The 23,406-nt window shown below is 39.0% G+C and overlaps 1 protein-coding gene across 1 annotated transcript in view; it reads right to left on the bottom strand.

Annotated features, from left to right (window-relative positions):
• TRPM1 (transient receptor potential cation channel subfamily M member 1) overlaps positions 1–23,406 on the bottom strand; it is a 91,308-nt gene that overhangs the window by 34,799 nt on the left and 33,103 nt on the right. Inside the window, exons 2-10 of the mRNA XM_063346127.1 lie at positions 15,574–15,653; positions 14,564–14,759; positions 13,188–13,401; positions 11,327–11,451; positions 10,442–10,613; positions 7,825–7,999; positions 6,409–6,532; positions 2,191–2,263; positions 1,235–1,335 (exon numbers count right to left, since the gene is read on the bottom strand). Of these exons, the coding sequence (XP_063202197.1) occupies positions 1,235–1,335; positions 2,191–2,263; positions 6,409–6,532; positions 7,825–7,999; positions 10,442–10,613; positions 11,327–11,451; positions 13,188–13,401; positions 14,564–14,759; positions 15,574–15,653 (1,260 nt within the window). The remainder of the gene's footprint in view (positions 1–1,234; positions 1,336–2,190; positions 2,264–6,408; positions 6,533–7,824; positions 8,000–10,441; positions 10,614–11,326; positions 11,452–13,187; positions 13,402–14,563; positions 14,760–15,573; positions 15,654–23,406) is intronic.

Raw genomic sequence — 23,406 nt, 5'->3', positions numbered from 1 at the left:
CTTGAGTTGCTAGGTGGTACCTCTGAATCTAACCACAATAATATGGAGATTGGAACATTCCATCCAAATAAATGTTTTATAGTAATAATACTTCATAATCTCTCTGTATAAACATTTTAATGAACCTTGAATATTGGAAACAGTATCATTCTGCGATTCAGTGAAACTTCTCATTGCTATAAGTGAAGGAATAAAACAGTATATACAGCAACATTTGTTTAATTATACAGGCTTCCAAATGAAATAAATCTCACCATTAAGTATAGCACATGAATAGTGTTCCTTTAAGTGTCATTTTATTGCATATTTCAGGAAAGACATCTAATTTAAAAAAAAGGAAATAATTCTTGCACTTCATTCTTACTGCCTCTTTTAGGCTGGTTTCCTCATGACACTTTACAGTAATTCAACACCAGCTGGTTCACACAGCAAAGCAAAAAGCATCAATACAGTGAGACGTGAAAGTGGCTTAAGAGGATTTTAGTTACACAGATAACAAAGGGACTGCAATGTTTCACCACTGACTTCAACTAGTGCAGCATCAAACTACACTAATTTGAGAAAATCCAATTTCAGGACCTAAAGCTTTACAGAAGGTCTGCTTCTTAGTTCATTTGGCACAGCTCTGCCTGCCAGAGGCCTGTTTTCTGCAATGGTTTCTTTTGGTTGTCAGGATTTTGTCCCATTCATCGGAATAGATTTTCACAGCTGTTAATGAACTGAGCAACACAATTCCTTCTAAGCAGCTCCATGAATTTCCTTGCGGCATGCTTTAATAGGTAGCTGGGGACCTTGCCAACTGCCAGCACATGTCAATGACACAGACAGTCAGAAGTCTCAGCAACGCTAATGCATCACACAAGTTCACTGGAGGGGACCAGGACTGCTATTGTACAGCTGTATGTAAGGCCAAAGACTGTTTCTACTAAATGTTTTTTTGGGCTTTCTTTGCTTTCAAATCCCCTGAGGAATCTTAAATAAAGCTATTTTTATGCTTGTCATGAAATCGCTTTTCTTTCTTTCACAGAGTTTAAATTATTGCTAAATATTTGGATATGGCAGTATAAGGAAGTTTCAAAACAAACAGGTCATTCTTAATGAGATATCCTAAATCAGACCAACACAAAACAGAATTCAATACTGTTTCTCCTGCCAACAAAATCCAAGGTGTGAATGTTCCACCACTTATTTTAAATTGTTAACAAACAGTATGACTCAGAGAACTTTGTCTTACTGGCCAGTGGTGTCCGAAGACAAAGACTTGGCTGCGTGCAATGTCTACACGATTCCAGGCCAAAGCCAAGCTGAGCTGGTCTGGAGCAGATGCATTGGTACCTAAAGAGAAGCATACAGATGTTTAGTATTTCGTGCATGATGAAACAAGCTTGGACAACCTTCCCCAAGATGCATTCACTTCTCCAAGAACTAGAAAACAGCAAGCCCGACTCCATAACATACTACCATTGGAGTAATTCTACCACAAAGCAGTGGATTCATCAAATCAGTTTATAGTATTTAACCCCATAATCCTAATTTCAAAGTGGTTAACAGGGTTCTCTCCCTTTTTTTCCTACAGTGTCCACATTGGCTACTTTATGTTCTGATGCTAAAGACAGACATTTAACTGTTCTAAAAGACTCCTCCTCTCAGCTCCTCTGTCTAATGCTGTAGATATTAGTATAATAATTCCTCTCTTTAAGTCTTAGCTTTGGCACTTCAGTGATCCTATACTGAGCCCGTATCAACTACCTGCAGACAGAAAACAGTTATTTCAGCAAACATAACAAACTCCAAATAAATATGGAACTGATCCTAAATTTTGCCCTAAGGCTTAAAAAGCACAAACTGAGATCTGGAAAAATCCAGATAGTCTGTTAATCTTTCCATCTTTTCTTTCTAACTTTATTAATATATACTAGGCTGCAATAAAATGTGTTCAAATATCAGGAGTATAGTTGTTGCAGCATTTCCATCCCAGGCTTTCAGGTGAGGAAAGCCACACAAAATTTTCAGTCCAGGTTTTATGCTTCAAGCTGATCTGAACGTCATGCCAAGCACGTTTGGGTTACTTGTTAGAATACAAGCGAATAAATCAACGACTTAAACATCAAGAGTGAACCTCAGACAGTGTATAGGACTGTCTTCTTGGGATCAATTTCTGCATCCTTCATAATTGCTTCCAAAACCCACCTTTGAGGAGAGCAGTTAAGATAGACATCTCAATGTCCTGTTGCCCTTCAGACCCCATGCGGAACACAGTAATCTAAAGGATAGCATAAAACCAAGCACAAAATTATAACACGTGAAAGAGAGACACTAAACATGTAGATACAAAAAAGAGCAGAATGTTGAAGCTTTATTATTTTCTAAGACTCAATATTTTTCAAAAAACACAGTTCCATTCAATTTTTCTTTTAAATTCAATTTTCACAAAAGCATTTAATTAAATTATTTTGAAAAAGTTGTCCTAAAATATCCCTGCGTCCTGACACAGTCAGTGTCTGAATTTTGCTGAGTAAACCAGGCCTGCTCTGACATGCATTTTGAATTTGAAGCAGTTTGACTAAGGCAGCTGCGGGCTCTCTCTTCTCAATCAATTCTTCTAGGAAGGCTGGGTCTCTTACAGTCAGCTTATCACAGTCGTGCTTATTACTAGCCTGACTTCTAACGAAGGCATATGTATGGAACTAACCTTGGCACCACACAAATGTAAATATATCAACAGTACATGTACATTACTCAGACAATCTAAAGACTTCACATTTGGAGCCCTTAAAAAAGATTTTACATAATCAATGTGTCATGTTAGTAATAATTCTGAATGCACATGAAAAAAGCCTGGATGGATGTCTATTTGACTGCAGTACAGAGCTGCATTACTAGAAAATACAGCATTTATCATATTCTGTTCCAACTGGCATTTGCAGGTGGATTAATCCTTAGAAAATTTATTTCTGGCTGAGATATTTAAATATATGTTGCTAAAAATCATTCAAAATTGCATAATCTGGCTTTTATGAACCCAAGAACTATGTAGTATCAAAATCTGATCAAAAACCAAGGAACAGAGATAAAACTAAAATGGACCCTTTCTTTCTTGCAGAAATCCTTACCACAAAAGGGAATTCGGCATTAGATGTAATGAACCTTGGAGAGAAAAGCATTGGAGAGAACAGAGCAAGAAGGGAAACACAATTAGGAGAAGAGACTTCTACGATACTATATAGGATGCAGGGAACTACTTGTTCACATTTAAGTATTTAGTTATTATCTTGAAACGTATAGATATGTAAGCAAGCACTTCCTTGGCAGCTGAGATCAACATTACAAAGAAAAGTCAGAGGCATGAGCCAATGCCCAGCGTAATCTCTGGAAAAAAGCCAGAATTTTGGACAGTGTGGAGAATATGCTACTGGTAGAAAGTTTGCAAACAACCCGGCGATTGCTTGACACATATTCCCAACCCAATCCTATGTCATTTCAATTGCCGTAGGACAGCTTCCTGAAAGTCATTGAGAATGGCTTTGTAGATTAATCCCGAGTGCCACTGATCATGTTTTTTCATGTCTTGACTCAGTCAGAATGTCCTAGCTTCACTGCATATTTTGTACAAGCTTTTACTTGCGAGTGACTAGGCTCCTATGGGCATGTCTATGGCAGAGAATATACAACAGCACAGTTGGCATTATACTTGAAGAAATTAATTTTACTTGACATTTGAAAAGTTTCAAAACCAATTTTAGTGTTCATCTTTCCAAAGCAGGAGAAAGAAAAAACAGCAACCATCATCAAAATTCTTCATAATGTAAACTTCCTTTAAGTTCCAAGTTCTTTGCTAGTCACCTTTCTGTGACCGTGAAATAGTGTTGAAACACTAGTGTTGAAACAGGACATCTCAGAGAATCAGAGTTCATTCAGTGGATATGATGAATTGGATTTCTGGAGGTTCTTTGCGCTTCTCGCTGTTCCTTGACTGGAACATCAAGGATAATCTAATCTGATAAAAGTAATCTCCTCATTTCCAGTGTTTAATTACTCAAGAGTAATGTAAATAGTAATGTCAATAGGACACGGGGTAACAGCTTCAAACTGAAAGAGGGTAGACTTAGATTGGATATCAGGAAGAAATTCTTTACTGTAAGGGTGGTGAGGCACTGGAACAGGTTGCCCAGAGAAGCTGTGGCTGCCCCATCCCTGGAGGTGTTCAAGGCCAGGCTGGATGGGGCTTGGAGCAGCTTGGTCTAGTGGGAGGTGTCCCTGCCCAGGGCAGGCGGGTAGGGACTAGAGGATCTTTAAGGTCCCTTCCAATTCGAACCATTCCATGATTCTATAAAAATAATGTTTTGATTGGCACTTTCATCACTGGGAGAAGCTTGTATAAAAAGAGGACTAGCACCAAAGCTTGATATACAGATCTGAGGAAGTTTCTTTGTGTTACGATTAGTAGCATTGTGCTGAATTCAGCTCTGTATCCTATTACTCTCTGTTGGGATCAAGTGGTATCTTTCTTGCCTTAGCCCTTCACTCGCTAATAATATCAGGTCAATATGAAACCACACAACAGAAAAAGATGGAACCAGAAGCATCCCAGTGCATGGTAGTGACAGCTCTAGCAAAAAATGGTGGGACTGTTCATGTTCTGTGACCTCTGTGTGTAAATCAGGTCAAATTTTAGACAATTTGATTCATATCTTCCTTGCACAAAAGCTATTACTTAAGAATCAATGGCACTTACACAAGCAACGTATAAAGACTGCTCCCCCTTTTCAGAACAACGCACCTGACCTCATGCTCAAACCAAATCACTGCACTGATTCTGAAGTAACTATGTCAGGATTTAGGCTTAGATTACTAAAAATTACTAAAAATTGTATTCATTTTCTTTACTCCAAATCTAAGACTGGAAATGCAAACACTGGCTACTACATGCAGTATTGCCATGCCAAATAATGAGCAAATACTGCAGGGAAAAGACTTTTTTTTCCCCCTTCCATCATACTTCTCTGGGTACTGGAGCAGGATTTATTATTTCTCTTCGAACAACTAAACAAGTACTTCTAGAAATCAAAAGAACGCTCCCCATTGAAAAGAGTAAGAACTGTAAGGAATACTACATTCAGTTTATTCCTTATTTAAAATTTTAAGAAAAAAGTTTCACATCAGCTATTGGAGACAGTACTAAACTTGGGAAGACCACTGTTTAGAGCTTGCCTCCAAGCTGACCACTTAGTTTTAAGGGAGCATGAAACACCATTTTACCAAGAACTTAGAAAAAATTCTCTCTTTTCTCGGCCTCATGAGAAAAGTTTAATCTGTCATTCGAAGTTTCTTTATAGCTGTTCCTGTTATAGGTGTTATAGGTGTCACTTTGTTAGTGATACAATTAGGCATCTTGAAGAACAAAATTGCCCCACATTTCATGCTTAAATTCAACAGCAGTTTGGTTATCTGATTCCCTATGCACAGTCTGAGGAGAAGGCTGTGGTAGTTCTCTCTGTTTCTATCTAATGGAAATACGCAACTTTAGCAAGAAAGATAAAAATATCAGCCATACCAGTTCCAGCTGCAATTTAAAAAAACCACAAAAAAACCATCAGACTGTTCATCTGCTACTAAAACAGCTGCTTAGGATCTGTATGAAAGAACGAAATGGAATTTTACCAGGACTCCAGGGAGAGGTCATATTTATAAAAATTTAGTAAGACAATTAGTCAAAGGAAAACACTCAAAGATTCATTTTGCCTGCAAAGGCACAGGCACAGTGAACACAATTTCAAGACGCTGTTCACAGATGACAGATGTGAATGTGGAAGATTTTCTTTTCCTGAGCACACTTTCCTCTGCAGCTGGGATATGGCAGACAGGCAGGAATCCGACTGAGCTGTTCAGCACAGAGAACAGGCCTGCAACAAGCCAGGATCAAGCAAGGCTGGGATCTTCAAGAACACTTAATGTTTCAATTTCTTTTGAAAGACCTGAATAGCACATTTTACTAGAACGAAAGGCTGTTAAAAATAACTACATCTGAAGACCAAAACTGTGCTGATGCCCTCTGAGCGCTTATTGCTTCTAGGAACCCCTCCTTCAATTATCTTTCCTCTGCTTCTGCAGTTGATCCTGGTTTTAGTGTATTTATCTCAGTGTCTGGGTCTGCCTTGCAGAGGTCCATGAAAAAAGACTCCTGTCAGCTTACACAGGAGAAGAATCTGAAATTGGTTTCAGAAGCTTTCTAGAAGACCAAATCCCTTTTCTTGCCCTATGCTTATGCATGAATGATTGTGTACATTTAGGGGGCTATATGGGAAAAAAAAAAGGTTCAACTGTAATCCTGGGAAAATGGCCCTTGAAAGTACTCTATAAAGTCTGATCACAGATGTTATCTTTGTGAACTACTTTTAGGACACTTACAAGTTCTTTTTTTTTCATGCACTCCATAAGAATGATGAACAGCTGGTGAGCTTGATTCCTGTTGTAGTTGAAGGTTTTCTGGATGGTAACTAGAAGCTGGTCCCTTAGGGATTCACTTATTACCCTAAATGAAGAATGAGGCATAAAAGATGACATTACCAGAATTAATATATATATTCAGAAGGCCTGCTGTTTGAGAAACAATTTTTCATCCACCAGTGCAATGACTTCATTTTGCAAATAAATGAAAAGACACAGCATCTTTGCATTCTGTACAGGTAAGGAGTGCATGCAGACTTAAAAATAATCAGGAAATTCATACCCAGACTGGCTCTTATGCAGCTCAGTAGCTCAGCATTGATTTAAAAACTGGCAGGGAAGTCAAACTATCCTTTCACTCTGGAATATAATGCAGGTAGCTCTTACTCCTGTTATATATTATAGATACACTGTTGTTAAGAAGTTCAGTCTTCAGGATTTCAGCAGTACACCTTAAAGGATCCCTACCTTTGCCTCCATATGTTGCAAGGCCTTTTGCATATAGCTAAAAAACAAAAAATATTTCACACTACTGATATGTCACCTTGGTTATCCTCTTAAACTGAGGATTTAAATTGCTAGTGTATCTGAAACTTCATAATACCCAACTAAGAAACAAACGAATCAAAAGATGATTAAAGATACTAGATCAAAAACATTCTAGGAAGTTCAGAAATGTTTGCTCTCTCAAAGCAATATGAAACAGAGCCCTTCAATCTTCATCCTTCTTCTAATAAAATACATGTATTTTCAGATGATGGCAAACATTACCAGCAGGCATTCAAAGCAGTGAGACAGCTGAGCCTGCATAACACTGTAAAATTCAAAGTTCATTGTGAGAAAATTATTGTTTTAGACAGCAGGGCCGACAAAAAATTCTCATTACAGACCTGCCTTACCAGATGAACACATTTATCTCATCATAATTATTGGAGAGGAAAATTGGATACTGCATCATATGCACCGGGAGAGAAAGTCATGCAGTGATCATATCTCAGACTGATCCTGATAAGTTCTTTCAATTACCTATGAACTGACAGGAAGGATGAATGACAAAGAAGAAAAAAAAGAAAGTAAGTTTGACCTAAGGAGGCTAGGTCAACAGAAAGGAAAAGGAAGTTGCTGAATCATAAATACTGTTGGTAGGATTAAATATGTACTATGTGTAAACATCAAAAAAATCCAGCATTCAGCTGCTCTCCCAATTCAGCGAATAACATCTGCACTGCTTGACAATACTAGTCAACAAAATGTCTCTGGTTGTACCATTTTGTCCCTGGGGTGTTTTTTTATGACGCTTTTATTAAAGCAAGGCATATAGTCCTATATTGTCCACCTGGGCAAAACACAGCTTTGGTGACAATCTCAAAATCTTACCCTCCTTCTTCTGAATACTTGTGTGCAAACGACAGAATATCCGATGCTCGTCCGCTACCATCACATATCACGACAGGAAGAGGGGGTTCTTCTCGCAGACACTCTAAGACAATGGAGATCACATTGGGACCCCCTTCCACTATGAGCCCAACTACAGGAACACCTTGTCCCAGCCCTGTGAAAAACAGAGGAACAGAAACAAAAAAAAGAAATGTCATTGAAACCTAGTTTAAAAGGTTGAGATATTATGAGTGGATGTGACTTCTGTGTTAAAGCATCACTTCAAACCAGAGTAGTTAGGAAAAATAATAGTCATTTCATGACCAACACCAGGAAACATGTCCATATGCCGTTTCACAGCCCGAAAAGGAAAAGGGTAACATGTTTCTCTGCCATTGCTTTTGCATCAGCTCCACACTGATCATTTATTCACTCACTGTTGGTGAACTGTTTGTAATCTTTTTTGACAGACACCATGTACAGGTAACACAGCTAACGTGATTCTCCTATTACTTCATTAGCTTATTGTTACTTGGATGGCTCCCAGCTACTGTGTCTTTGATGCTTTAACTCTCCATTGGTTACCTACAGGAAGTCTTCAGTGAGGTGACATATACCTATGCTTTCTCCTACAATAAAAAGTATGAAATTAGTGTCTTTATCGTGAGGCTGACATGGCTGGCCGATGGAAGAGACGACAGCTGAGCATCCCTTTGCTGTCCCTGCCTCACTGTGATCTCCAGGCATAGGATGACAAAGGGAAGCCCACAGGTCACATGGTCTCAGGAGCCTTGGTCACAACATACTTGGGGAAATGAAGGACAAAACATTACCTGAAGGCTGACTAATCCCACTACTATAATCACTTGAATTCAATTCTTAATCTGTAAAATGACCAGGACCTTATAAAGAAGATGCACATTTTTGTACGACTCGGAACACGTGAAAGAGTTTGTAATTTCAACCTTCATTACTCTGAAGAACAGGAACATCACGCACAATAACAGCAGAAGCTTCCTGACATCCTCCTGTAAGTATACCCCAGCTCTGATAAGGAGTCACAGAGCATGGGCTGGCCTGCGTGTCCATGAAATCCTTAGTGATTCCTGCTGAGGTTTCCAGAAGAGGTGCCTGTGCTTGAAGTCATTAAAAAGAAACAAAACAACTCCCTTCACAGAACTCTTAATTCCTGTGTGTATTCCCAACTTCACACTTCTCATGACAAATATCACCAAACTACTTAAAACAGAATCAATATCCCCAGCCCCAGTGGTATTAAAAGAAATGATACAAAACATTTTGCCTCTGGGCCCTGACTTCCTAATCTTCCAAGCCAGGACTCTGTTTTACAGCGTTCCAACTCTCCCAGCATTTCTGTAGAACTCAAAGATGAAGAAACCACATCTAACATTGGCTATTTCTACTGTCTGTGGGCCACAGCACATGACACTGTCACCGTACTGAAAGGCAAGGGGCATCATTTTGGTGAGTTCAGTTTCTTAAGCTTACTGTAGGCAAAAGGCAGTACTTAAACACTTTCCAGAACGTTTAGATATCCCTAACTGCAGCTTTCAACTACCTGGCACACTACTTCATTTTTCTGCTCTGCTCATAAGAGCACTTAAATCCTACTAGAAACTTTTGTAGAGTTCGATGCAATTGTCATTCTGAATGTTTGTTTTTTTCTGATTGATACAGGCCTACACAAGTTACAGCAGTAGTAAGAAGTCAGAAAGGCACGTGGTAGAACTGATGTCTATTCTCCAGTAGCTCTTAACTGAAGTGTGGATTCAAAGACTATTAACTTTTTTTTGGACCATTTTTAATTAGGTGGTTGTTGGGTTTTTTCTTTTAGAATTTCTGGAAAACCACAGCTACTAAATTTTTTTAATTAATTTAATCTTTAAAAAAGATTTTTTTTCCACAAAACATTAATGAATAAGTGTCTTTTAAAATAATTTTTTTTCTAAGTAATGACAAAAGGAATTCGAGAAAGTTGTTTTAGTGAGACTGCAACAACTGGCAGAATTTTTAAAACTGCACAAAACTCTGAACATGAAAGCACTGAGGTGAAATTATCTTGATAATGGCTTCATTAAAAATCAAAATCCCAGTTGAGTTTATCTGGAAGATCAAAGAATTTTGAGTGTGATACTTCAAATAAAACAAATTCATATAAAGGAGAAACCAAAATGCTAGTATGAACATTTGGAATCAGAATCCACTGAGCTGCACAGGGTTCCTGTAAACAGGAACTGTACAAAATCACCCCATTCTGCGTATTTACTGATGCTCATGAATTCTAGCTAGAAGTGCACAAATTTCTCTTTCCTTAAATTCTTAATGCTTTGAAGTTTCTCCTTGCTGTTATTTGTCAGCTTTTCTTCCTCCCTTTATGCAATCCTTACTTTTCTGGGTTTTCTGTGCTGTTAGATGTGGGCTCTTTCACCACTTATCAGACAGCATACGTTCTAGTTTAGTCACACAGTCCTGATCAAATTCCTGCTACAAGGAACTGGAAGAAACATTTAATTTCAATACTCTGAAGTTATTTCAAGCCCTTCTTCCCTCCCTTCCTTTAAGATATTATGTTTACAGTTTGCCCCACTGTACTTACGTGTGTTAATTTTCTGCAGGGAAATGTGTTTTTCCAACTGACGTCGTAACTTTACTTCAGCTCCGTATTTACCTAGCGTACCATTATCTGCCAGAATGAAGTGGGTATGGGAACTGTTGAGCACCGAGAGCTTACTTAGAGGGTTTGACATCGTTTGGTAAACCCGTGTTACCTGTGTGTCAAAAGGATAGATGCACCTAGATTAGAACTAAGAACTAAAGGTGAAAATCTCACCCACACCACCCAACAGAAGCACAGGCTTTATGAGGAAACACATCAACCAGACCGTTACAACCAAAAAGAGGCGAATTAGAGATGGAGCTTGCTTTTACATTCAAAACTTGAACTCTTCACAGCAGTGTTTTCTTTGGAGGATGACAGTCACATCTATGCACTCTCCTGCATGTTACCCTAAGCTCATTAATGTAACTCATTCGTGTACTCTCCTTGATCACACACAGTGTTACCTAAACCCCTTACTGCCTTAGAAATACAGTCTCATTTGGAGCTTCTAGTAATTAATATGCCACTGCAGAGTACCCATGTACAATAAATGCCAGTCTTGTAGACATTAAGGCCCTTACGTGATTTACAGAAGTCTAGGCATGCCATACTGAATTTGGGACCTAAAACTGTCACCACAGAGAGCACTCTGTTACTGAAAGCAATGGAAACCTTATTAGCTCTATATTTACTTTGAGGTCATATATGACAGCATGACAAATATATTTAAACAACAGATTTTCTTCAAGACATTGTTCAATTTCAGCTCTTAAGCATGCTTTAGAAACAGTGAAAATATTAATTATCCAAAAAGATGAACAGTATTTTTTGTTTTACATAGCTGACACTGCTAATTATGCAGGAGTTTCCTTAAAAACTTACATCTTTTCCTATCAGATCTTCCTTGTTTTCTACAATGCCCCACGGTGCAATTCCTATGGCACATATTCGTCCTCTGGATTTGGAAGAATGATCTTTCAAGGCATCTCCCACATGACGAATGACACCTATAAGTACAATAAATTCAATTCATTCTTGGCACTTTTGAGAGATCATTAAACAACAGAATTTTCTTTTTGGCTCTCATGGAGCTACTTGCTTTTCTGGATTGCTTTCACTACTAACCTGGTATCCTACTTTATAATAGAACATGCAATGCAGACAAACCCATGCTTTTATTTTGTAATAGTTGCACGTAAAACCCATTGCCTTTTCACATCCTTGTTTTGAATTCAATGGTCTTTGAAAGACTTACCCAGTTACTTAACTTGCCACAGTGTAATCTGTACCATTGCCTGGAATTATATTATTCATTGTACACAATGCTAAATACATATGGAATGCTATCACTGGCCTCTGAGCAAGCAAAAAAACCCTAACCCTATAGTTATCTAAGAAATATTTTTTCACTTAAAAATTATTCTGAATAACAATCATCACCTTCCCCTGAAGACCTCTGCTGTAAAACAGAAGTCAAAGGAATTCATTCTTAACTTACATAATTTTCTGAGAAATAACTTGATATAAAGATTTATTTCAGCTAAATAAAGATATTGTTATAGAAATATTATAATCAAAGTGTGGTCTCATTCTTTGAAGATCACTCAGAATTGATATTAACATAAATGAAATGGATTAAAACCCAGTGGTCTCAAAATGTCACAATATATAGGGAATCATCAGAACAGCTATTCTTCAACATGTTTTTAAAATTCTGGACGTCATATCAGACACTGGTTTTTTTGACAGAATCCAAGAACACTGCCAAAAACCTCCTGGTGGAGCTATGTGGAGCTGCTGTACAACTGATGTTTTAGATATGGTCAAAAAGGAAACCCAGAAACAAAACTGTTTCAGGTGACCACAATGTCTTCAAGTAGAGACATCTACAACTGACTTCAGGTTTTTGTTTCAAGATTGCTAATTTACAGTCACTCATTTAAGAATAAATACCTTATACAATTACAAGAGAGAGTGTGTATGCGTGGTGGTGGGTGATCCCATGGAGATAGTAACTCAGGAACACGGCATTTAACATGGATTATCAACCGATCAGTAACTCTCAGGGAGATCACACAGCCTAAAGGCTAACTTGGTCCTTGGCTGCATGAACAGGGAAGAATCAAATGGAAGCAGAAAGGATGTTTTACTTCAGCGATTAAAAGCTTCACCAAGCACAGTCTCAAAAATTGCAGCATCCAAAATTCAAGAAGGCTCTTAAGAAATTAGAGAGTTCAAAGCAGAGGTGTGATAATGACTGAAGGACTGGAAAACATGCTTAATGTAAGAGTTTTATGGAACTCAGCCTGTGCAGTCTGATAAAAGTGCTGTGTATGAAAACATTCTCAGGAAATATACTTTTGGTAACAGAAAGATCTTTGTACAAAAAAAACAGTAAGAAGCAAAAGCTAGGCAAACTTGGTGTAGGAGGTTTCTTAACTACAAGGATAACGAACCACTGAAAAAAAAAAAGAGCATTATAACTAGTGGTAGATTCCTTGCTACTGAAACCAAGGATGAGATTTTTTTTTCAGGGGAAACATCAATTAATGCAAATCATTATTGAATAAGGAAAATCTTATGGGCTGGGCTGGGCAGGACATTAATACAACGATCACAATAATTTTTTGGTTAGTGGCTAATGACTCATTCGTGTAGACTTACATCTTCTGCCTGTGGGAAAGATTAGTGAGTGAACATCGCTGAATTCCTAAGTAAACTAAAAGTACTGGTAATTGCTTACCTGTACTAACACCTCCAGTGAAAATCCAAGCTCCTGTGGTCATGGCAGCTTTTATCAGACCTTTTCCAAACACTTGCTTTAATTTAGGTTGCATTTCAAAGTTCTGGAGGCCTCCGTGGACAGAGATTAAGAGTTTGGGCAGTTCCAGTTGCCAGTCTTTCACCATGAGATGTAGCAGAGAATCTGGTTTAGTGTCATATGACACACGGATATACTGCAAAGAGCAATGTGTAATATTATCACTCCAGCTGCTCTGTACGTTGACTATTGACTAAGCAAAGAATGCTTATATTAAGCCTTCCGTCTTGAAGAAAGAGTTTTACAATTTTTAAGTAACACATTATTAAATTTCCCTGCTGCTTACGATTAGAAAATATAGGTTGAAACCTTTCACTTTGATATTGGGAATTTACTATTTACTTCATGAATTTTAAAAGTAACACTTTCCTCTCTTCCCCTACAAAACTGTCTGCAATCAAGTGATCCATCCTAAGCTCTTATTACAAACCTGCATTGTTGAAAGCCACCTACTTAAAATGACTGGAAAGTGTTTTGTATTGTTCCTAAAACCTCTGGTTTAGGACTTTCATAATAAATAGGAGGCTTAGGTTACCTTTTATCCCATTCACTGTTGATGTACATATTTCTGCCCTCGATGCAATAATTTACATTCTTCTCAGTTTAGATCCACTATTGTGATTCCTTTTCAAACTACTACTCTATCAAAGAAAACTATAAACTAGTGTTTATTTCTGCTGTAAAACCAAACAAACCACCACTAACAAACCCCACCTGCAAGTTTTTGCAGTGTGGTTGTCTTGAGTGGCAATCTCAGCAGACAGGTAAGAAAGCAAATGGGCAAAGAACCAAATCTAGGTTTGTATTTGTTCAGAAGAGAGGCAAATCAGAAAGAGATTTTTTGCAAAAGCTTGACTTGCTGTTACTTCCACTGCTAAGAAAACTCAAAAAGCCATTTTCCAGCTCTGTCAGGCCTCCGTCTTTCATTTTTATTAGCCTTCAAACCTTAGAAAAAAATCTGTATCCACGAGGGGTTATTTGGCCCACAAATCTAATATGAACAGATGGAATCTTGGGTATTAATACCTGCAGCTGCCTCCTTAGCTGGTATTTACTGACAGTAACTTCAATGAAACTGTTTCATCAAGACCTTATAAGGTGCTTCCTAAGTAGGTATTACTTTTCTCTTGCCTTTTCTCTCTCATTCTCTTTTTGAGCATCTTGTCCACAGGTTTCTGAGACAGCAAAGAGACCCCATTTGATTTCAATAGATTATGCACTGAGTAGGGGGAATCCTGACACATATCTATTAAGCTAACATACCAGATTAACACTTTAGAGTAGCCTATGCTCCTTACCATGGCCTTGTTTGAATGTCCTCCTCCCTGGAATTCAAGGTTTCCATAGGCATCAGTTGGGTATGTTTGGGTGTGTTTACTGACGGACCATTTCTCTGGCTGAGCTTCCACTTGCTTTGTTTCTTTTCCATTTTTATTAGCTGTTATACTTGGAGGAGGTGGAATATGTTGGTTAATGAGCTGGCCACAGCAGCACCTGTAAGTTAAATTTTGAAGTGACTTTGATTAAAGTATCTTCAGTATTGGATGGTGATTTAAAAAAAAAAAAATAAAAATTCAATAAAAATAAAAAATCAGACTTTCAACTGACTGTGCCTTGTTCTACATGAATCACAAAAGCACCTCTTCTAGGTCACATTCATTGTGTTTGCTGCACGCATATGCCAGAATTACCAGCTTGCAGGTGTTTCTTAAGAAGCAAAGATTAAAAACTTCACTTCACTTCTGTAATACACTGGAAAGCTGTTCTAGGCTAAAGGACAGGGAAGGAGGAAGAATGCAGAACAGGAGCAGTGACCATCTGTTTCTTACTTGGAGGTGACAGCTAGCATGTGACATAAGCTGTTATGTTATTCAACAAGCTGGACCACAATTTAGCTAGCCCATACAGCAGTAGTATTAATATTTGGACTAAGAATTCCGGTCCCCCTGTACAGGATCGTTATTGGTAGTGTCATACCGACTGTGAAGAAAGGTACCACTTGCTTTGCAGTGCACATTATTGCATCCTTGCTTTCAGAATTCTGTTTGAACTTATGCTGTGGTTTGCAAAGCTAGGAACTAACAACTCACTGCCTCTTCTGCTGCCCAATCTTATCTCTGTATGACACATCCCGTGGCTCTGTACAGGTATGAGTGCAAGCATGTCTTGCACTTTTGTTCTCCTGTCATCTGCCTTTAAGGGCAGTGAGCAAACTGGGTCTCAGTTTCACATGTCTAAATACAAATCAAGTCCAGTTTCTTCAGTATTAGCCTCTTCTGTTGGCCAGAACAAGAGTTTCAGATGTTACCTGCTAGTGTCTTTGTTGTTGGCAATTACATAGATGCATTCTCTTTTTGAAAAGGTCTTCTCTATCCAAGCCTTTTGACCCTTAAAAGGGAGAAAAAATAAGAAGAAATATTCTGAAATATTTGTGTGGCAGATATAGTAACATTTGCCTTTTTTTTTCAGCTACTGTTTTTAAAAACAAGCACTGAATTCATTAAGTTACTTTTAAACACCAGATACATCTACTCATGAAACAGGTAGGTGATGTGAATTTTCCATGATAAAATTTATTTGGATAAAATTCAAACCTCAAACGTATATGAAAACCTTTATGTGCAAAGATGCTGCTCTTGAAGTTACAATGTTTATCTGAAGCTCTACCAAAAAATGCAGCTGCTTCTTCCTATTTTACTAAACAGTAAATGGACTCAAATCAGTACAGAAAAACAGCATAAATTGTGACATAAGGACATTAATAGTGTTTACTCCAAATACTTTAGTATTGCTCTTTGTATGTAGAAATTGTTTCCCAAACACTTTCCCTGCTTGATTAACAATCTTCTCAATATCTTTTTTTCCTGTTGTACATCAAGTTCTAGTTATTCCTAAGGCAACTAACTAAGGAGATGCATCTCAGGAGGAGGTATTCCTTAAACTGAAAGAACATTTGACAGAGAAAGTACAAACTCTACAGACATGGTGTATCTGTGAAACAGGAGGAAAACAACCTTGAAGACAAAATACAATTGTGTTGGCCTATTATACTGTATTTGCAAACCAGAAATTAGACCAAGCTCACGGCCCTTTCAAAAACAATAATGTGTAGGCAAGCTAGAACAAAATGATAGATCTGCGCAATGCGGTTAGAGAGTCTGTTGCAGAAGTGTGGACCAGCTGAGTCTGGGAACACCGAAGGGATTGAGCTCAGAAAGAGCTGCAGGCCAGAGTCTCCCATTTCCTCACTTGCAGACCCCAGGCCTTCTCTGTCCCTGCAACCACCAGCAAGGCAAAGCACTGTCATGATTGCAATAATAAACCAATATTTAGCGGTGAATTTAAGAAGTGAATTCAAAAGCAGCCTTTTAATTTTAGAGGAATGAAAAAAGTTAAAAAACACTCACGATTCGATGACACCGATAACTTTGCCTTGCTGATGAAAGCCGCTTCTTCTGAGTTTGAATTAGGGAATCGTGTCCTGATTCATTTTTCAAGTAGCAAGTAAATTTCGTATGTTTTGCTTTAATTTCCTCTAAACAAAAGGTTTCCTCTAGACAAGAGCTAAAAATTACATGAGAACTTTCACAGGGTGCCTTCAACAAAAAAAAAATAAATGGGCCTTTGCTAGAGACAGAGCTAAAAACCTTGCTGATTTCCTGACTTCAGAAAGTCAACTGCCGATTTCTGTCGGGCGAACGCTCTGTCAGCCTGCCCGGTACTAGCTTCGAGACTGGACTAGCCCCCTGCGTGCTGCGCAGTCCGCAGCACAATGAAGATGAATAGAGGGTGTGGTAGTTCATCTTTTTTTCCTGTGTGAGGCAGGAGCTGTCTCTGAAGTTCCTTTGTTTGTTGACTTGTTAGTTCCTGTCTGGCTTCTTTGTTTCATCCATTATGTCTGAAATATATGAGAATACTTGAAGATCCCTCATTGCAAATAAGCTGCAAACCCAAGCTTCTACTTCATGAAAAAACTGACCATAATCTGTCCAGGTTGCCTCTTTCAGGTTCCTCTGAGCCAAAATGCCTTGCGGTCAGCGGTCTGGGAGATCCTGCACTTCTGCTCTCCACGCCGACTGACTTACTGATTTACCAAGGCAGAACCACCTCATTTCATTTTACAAGGAGTTGTTTAGGAGCTCATAGCACCGCAGAGCACGGAAGAGTGAAGAACTCAGACAAAACTTCATGTAGCTTACAATGTTACTTGCTTCCTGAATAACAAGGCATATATCTTAGGCATAACAAGCTTGATTACGTAGCAGATTCTGTAGCAAGAGAGTATTAAATTCAGTATCTAAAGGCTGTGCGACTTGGTCAGCTTTCCTGTCTCAACTCCATACATTCCTTCTTCAAATGAATCTAAAAAACCTTTGTTCCCCAAAAATATTTAAAAGGTTCTTTTTATATGCCTTCTGGCAAGGCTTTTACAAGATGACAAGTTTTTAGCAATAGTACTATTAGAAACAGAGCTCAGAAACCACATTCAGTTTCACAGCATCAGAGTCCAGTAATTGAGGTGCAGTTCTAGAAAAGTACAGAAGAAAAACCCAAGACAGGGAGGATCCGTGAGGATCCGTGGTCTGCGCAGGCGGTTGTTTACATCAAACAAATGCCGTTTACCTGTTCAGAACCAGATTTTGCTAATTCACAGGTGTTCAGGCTGTTCAAAATAGTCAGAGAACCAAAAAAAAGTCAATTTGATTGGAATTACACTAGTTTTTCAAAATTAATCCCAAACCACACAGTGTCCAAATTCACTGCTATTTGACAACTACATCCAATGTTTTTACTCGTGCTTATACACACCATATTAGTTTATGACATTTAATGTTATTAAATGAGCTTAACAGGAACCCATTACAGAGGTTACATCATTTATCTACTTTTAAAATTATATATTTTCATTTTTTATTTATTTTTAATTAATTTAGGTTTTATTAATATTTTATACTTTTTAAACGTACTCACTTTTTTCCCCAAATAAAATTTCAGACTTCAATTGACCAAGTGACACAAATGCCCAAATCAATTCCACAGTACAGGAAAACACTCTTCAAAATATAAATGGTAACAAATGCTGCATATTTAATTGTTCTGTAGAGAATACTGGAAAATGCAAGCTAGAAACATCAAAATAGCTTGGATTTTTACACCATGTCATTGAGTACTGCTTTACCTTATTCCTCATAGCTTACCAGAGTTTCCTTCGCTATTTTGTGTGCTTCATGTAAAATCAGTTAATTAATCACTGGATTAAGTCACAGACTTAATATCTGTGTTTGGAAGGAAGCTTTTGCATCTTGGTATGTAAAATGAGCTCTGCAATACAGTTGAGCTCTCAGCTGCGCAGTCATTCTTAAAACCCCTCTCATAGGAGGTCTATTATCTACTGCTACATTGAAAAAAACCTTACATACTCACAGCTAAAAACCCCGTTAGAAATCAGGCACTATAGGCACTACAGTTGGACAACACATTCTGCTCCACTGGCTTATTTTTCTGGGCTAATGAGAGGAAGGCAAAAGCAGGCATTACAGATCGGGGAAATAATACCTCAGCACATTTGGTCAGCCTTTGAAGTTTCACTGCTTTTGTCTATTTAATCTGCTTAACCAAAGCTTCATTATAATCCAGTGCAAATACTTGAGCAGAAACATTCACTGTCAGAAAACGAGCACTTTCCCCACTTACTCGGTAGAGATTCTGTAAGCTTCTCTCTCTGGATTGAAATTTATTTGGTTTCTTGAGGAAAAATGTAAGTACGCATACTGTCTCTTGTGAGCTTAAAAAAAATAAGCACTTTTTAACAGCCTTGGCATGAATGAATTGTTAAAGGACTATGTCAGATCAGCTACAGTTTTCAGACCAACAACCTGGAGTATTAGGCTGACAGACAAATAGTTGTTGCCAGCAAGATTACGGCACTAAAAACCACTGCACATATTCCATTCACCTCCAAGAAACACAAAAAAGCAAGATCCCAACTTGTTGATAGTAGCGAAGTTCAAACCTACTTATTATTGCAAATCCTGAGTGTACTAATCAGAATCTAACTTTGAAAAAACACATTTCAGATGTTCAGTGGCATATTTGTTCTTCTTTATGAACACTCACAACGGGTCTTCTGAACTATGATAAAAACAAAACAAAACCACTGCTAATTCTTGGTCTTCAGCCAAGAAATTAATACATTGATGAGAAATAATATTAATTAATACCGGGTTTATATTATTCCACTTTATGGATCTGTTAATTCTCTTTAGCATTAAAACCTGCAGAAGGTCCTCCTGCAGCAAGGAATGGAAGTCAGTGCTGTTGGTTTGTAAATCATGAGTTAACAAAATCAAGACCCTCAATAAATAGTCATGTTTCTAACACAGCCATTAAGAAACACAAGAAGCAGTTCTACAAAGACCAGCTGCCCTTTGACTATCACAAATGAACTACACTATTTGCAGAGAATATCTAGGGCTGCAGACATGCAGTAACTGAAAAAAAATTTTCTCTAACCACCACACACAGACAATTCCAGTTTGCTGCCAAATTAACATGAAATTTTATGTATTTCACTTCATATATAACCAACCATTTGATGAGCAAATACTGGGCCTGAATTTCAGGCCGTACCAAAAGAGGCCGCAGCTGGGCTCTGGACCAACGCAACTCTGGTGAAAATCCAGGGTGGGAATCAACGCAGGAGAGCAAAGCTGCTGGAAATGTCATGCTACGAACTCTTACACACCGTTGTGCCACCAGAAGCTGTGAATTTCAATTGTCATATACCCCTGCAGGATGGCAGCAGTATTTAATGTCTGTGAATAGCCAAATTATAAAACTACCACCAAAGGAAGTGAAAGAATTGGGGGGATGGAAAGGGGGCAGGGATGAGAGTCGTAGTGTTGATGGAGAACATCCAAAGCCCAAACTCAACCAGACTCTAAAGCCAATGCAGTCAGCGCTCTCCAACTGCCACGATCCCCAAAAAGAGATGTTCCATGCAACAGGGACACATGTCTTCACTGGGTGGCTTGCACATTTGACTTGTTGGTCACAGGATGGGATGGGGCTTTAGCCTTATCTTGCAACTCCAGAGCATCCGTTGCAAGACACCTCCCTGGCAAATGGAGCCTGCTGAAGAGCACGGGCTCCCCAGCTGCGGCACCCCAGCAAGGCTGTGCCTGCTCCGGGCACAGCCGCCAAGCGGGCATGCCAGCAGCAGCCTGCACGGAGCCACCGACTGGGATGAGATACTGCAGACAGTGCCTGGCACACAGATGTGATGGGGGAGCAGGCAGGCGACCAAATGAACGTATGTCATGCGTAATGCAGTGTTTGACAAAGCAGTTCAGGCCAAATCAAGCACAGATTAATACAAAAATGGACCTGGCTGGGCAGCAGAGCTCACATCTGTGGAATCATACAAATTACTTTCACCGACACCTTGTTAAGATGTGGACTGATTATTGTCATTTATGGAAATATTCAGCTGCAACCCTGTTCATACCGTCTTACCAACGTTTCTCGGAAATTCTCCTTTAGCTTGCGGTATGCTGCAAAGGGTGGGATCATCAGGGAAGTCAAATCTCAACTGTGTTGACAATTATTTAATTAGAATGCTCTACCAAATTAAACTGGGGTATTTATGCCAGATTTGAGTAGAGATGTTTGTTTTGATGAAATAGTGAGAGAAAGAAGTAATGTGGAGGTGAAACGAAATTCATACTGTGAGCATGTGCACGGTGTGTGCACAAGTCCGTTCACCATGTAACAAGCCCAGGGATTTTGTAAATGCCATGAAGGTAATCACATTCAGTTGCTGTTATTTGAAAGAAAACAAGAACTCTGCTCAATGAACAACTGGGAGAAAAAAGGAATCATTGTATCAGCAGAATCCCTGTTATCTGGAACTTAAAAACTGAAACTAGAAAGATTTTTATTTTGTGCTGCCTTCAAATGCAACATCCCAATTACTCTATCCATCATTCTTCTTCGCTTTGAAGGAACGGGTTTTCCAAGTGCCCGACTAATCAACCTTTCAGGTGATTAGTTCTACCCAGAACAATTGTCCTCCCAATAACAGTGTTCTTGCTTGGAGAAAAATACTCCAAACTATGTGACTCAGCCATTCATGAACTGGTAAGATTTTACTGAAAAGTTGTTCATTCCTAAGGAATACAGGGCATAAAACCACAATGCTATTTTAAATTTGTGTTACGTCACTAGTGAGCCAGAGCCATGAACAACATCCCCAACACAGCGACAGCCTGTGAATCTAAACTAAATTTCCAAAACCCTAGTTCGCATGACTTATACCAAAAATAGTCATTTGTACAACTGATAATAGTTTTAGCAATTACTAGAATATGAAATACCAAACCATATCCAATAGAGGATCTCTTATATTGTTTGCTAATAGGTGCAGCATCAAGAAGGGATTTATAACAGTTGTAAAATTTCTTCAAATAAGAGTCTATTTCTGCAAGAGAATTCTTACTGTCCTCCCACTGTATTTTTCATATGGTTCAATTTGAACCCGTGCTCTTGTAGCAACCTTGTCAGGGAATCATTTGCTCTGTGGTTGAGACTAACACACAACAGGCAGGACGGCAGCGTCAGTAAGCAATGCTGTTATTTCAAATTGAGGCCAGAAATCGCTCCCGCTGATGATGTGGAAACCAGTCGGTAGTGCTACACTGCGCAGAGCGCTGTAACGAGCTTTCCTGCCTTCATTATGCTTTGTGTTCCTGGCCCGCTGGCACGGCACGCAGCAAATAATCCGCTGAAACAAGAGGAACAATCTTCTCTCCCCATTCATTAACTGAGGGACCCAGTCTACAAAACGCTCTTTTCAAAGACAATTCTGCTGCATCTCTTAGACATACACAACTCTTCCCCAGAGGCTTTGAGATGAGAAAACCAGCTACAGCCTGAACACGGCTGCAGCCCTGGTTTGCTCTCACATGGTGGGATATACCCCGCTCCGGCACAAAGTCCATGGAGGGACACCAGCAAAGTGTGCCGGGGGAGCTCGGGCACCCTGCTGCGAGGCAGGCACAGCTCAGCTTTAACATAACTATACAGCTCACGCAGCTACAATAAAGCCACAATAGAGCATACAGCAGGACAGCTTGGGTCAGTGCTTGCCTGCAGAGCATGTAACGTGTAGTTTTGCAATGGTGTTTTGTTTTTTTTTTGGTGTGGAATGCATAAAGAAACTCACTGACCAGGTTACACACCACACCTACCACATTTTAAGGCAGCAAAAGCCACTCCTGCAACAGCTCAGCCCCATCCCTTAATGTACCAAATGTCAGGGAAGAGATTTTCTAAGATATGTTAACAATAATGTATAATCTCCATTTGTTACCTATTCCAGTTTTGTTATTAACTTGCCAAATCCTCCTCTTGCCTTTAGCCCTTGTGTTCTAGATGCTAGGGAGATGAGGAACACAAATATATATCTGTTCTCAGCCTCCTTTCTGAGACCTGTTTTGGATTTTTTTCCCCCAGAAATCTTCAGCCTGCAGACACTCCATAGAGACAGTTTTACTCCAAGATGTTAATGAGTGGCAGAGTTATAACAAACATAAGACAAGATGCTAGAATGGGGAGCGGTGAGCAACTTTAACTATGTGTAGTGGAGTCACCCCTGCCTACAAGTAACCATCCTCGAGAGAGGCCCAGCAGAGCAGAGGGGATGAGCAGGGAGAGATGGCAAGCAGCTTCTAACATGATGCTAGCCAAAGCAGCCTGGTAATTACTAGTTTCTTCTGTAAGATAATTTGTTAATAATTCTTATTTGAAGATTTAAGATGACCCCCGTATCTAGCTCTGACAAGGCTCGGGAATGATTTTTGTACTATGTAATTGCTTGCCCTGTCTAACACCAAGACTCTTTGCTAGATGTGGAAGTCAGGACGCTCCCACATTATAAGCACATGGGACATCTCTCTCAAACTACTCTTAACGACAAACCTTTAACACAGGCTATTCTGACCTGAAATAGAAAAATGCTGTTATCATGAAATCCCATGTGATTCAACACGCTCAACAGCAGATCTTCCTTTGTGAAATTCATCAATACTTATGAAATGACAACCAACATAACAAGGTACTTCCCTCATTACAGAACTAAGTC

This window comes from Chroicocephalus ridibundus, chromosome 9 (genome assembly GCF_963924245.1).
Source record: "Chroicocephalus ridibundus chromosome 9, bChrRid1.1, whole genome shotgun sequence".
NCBI lineage: Eukaryota > Metazoa > Chordata > Aves > Charadriiformes > Laridae > Chroicocephalus > Chroicocephalus ridibundus.
Note: the sequence above shows the minus strand (reverse complement) of the source record. Positions and strands in the feature narration are given on the sequence as shown.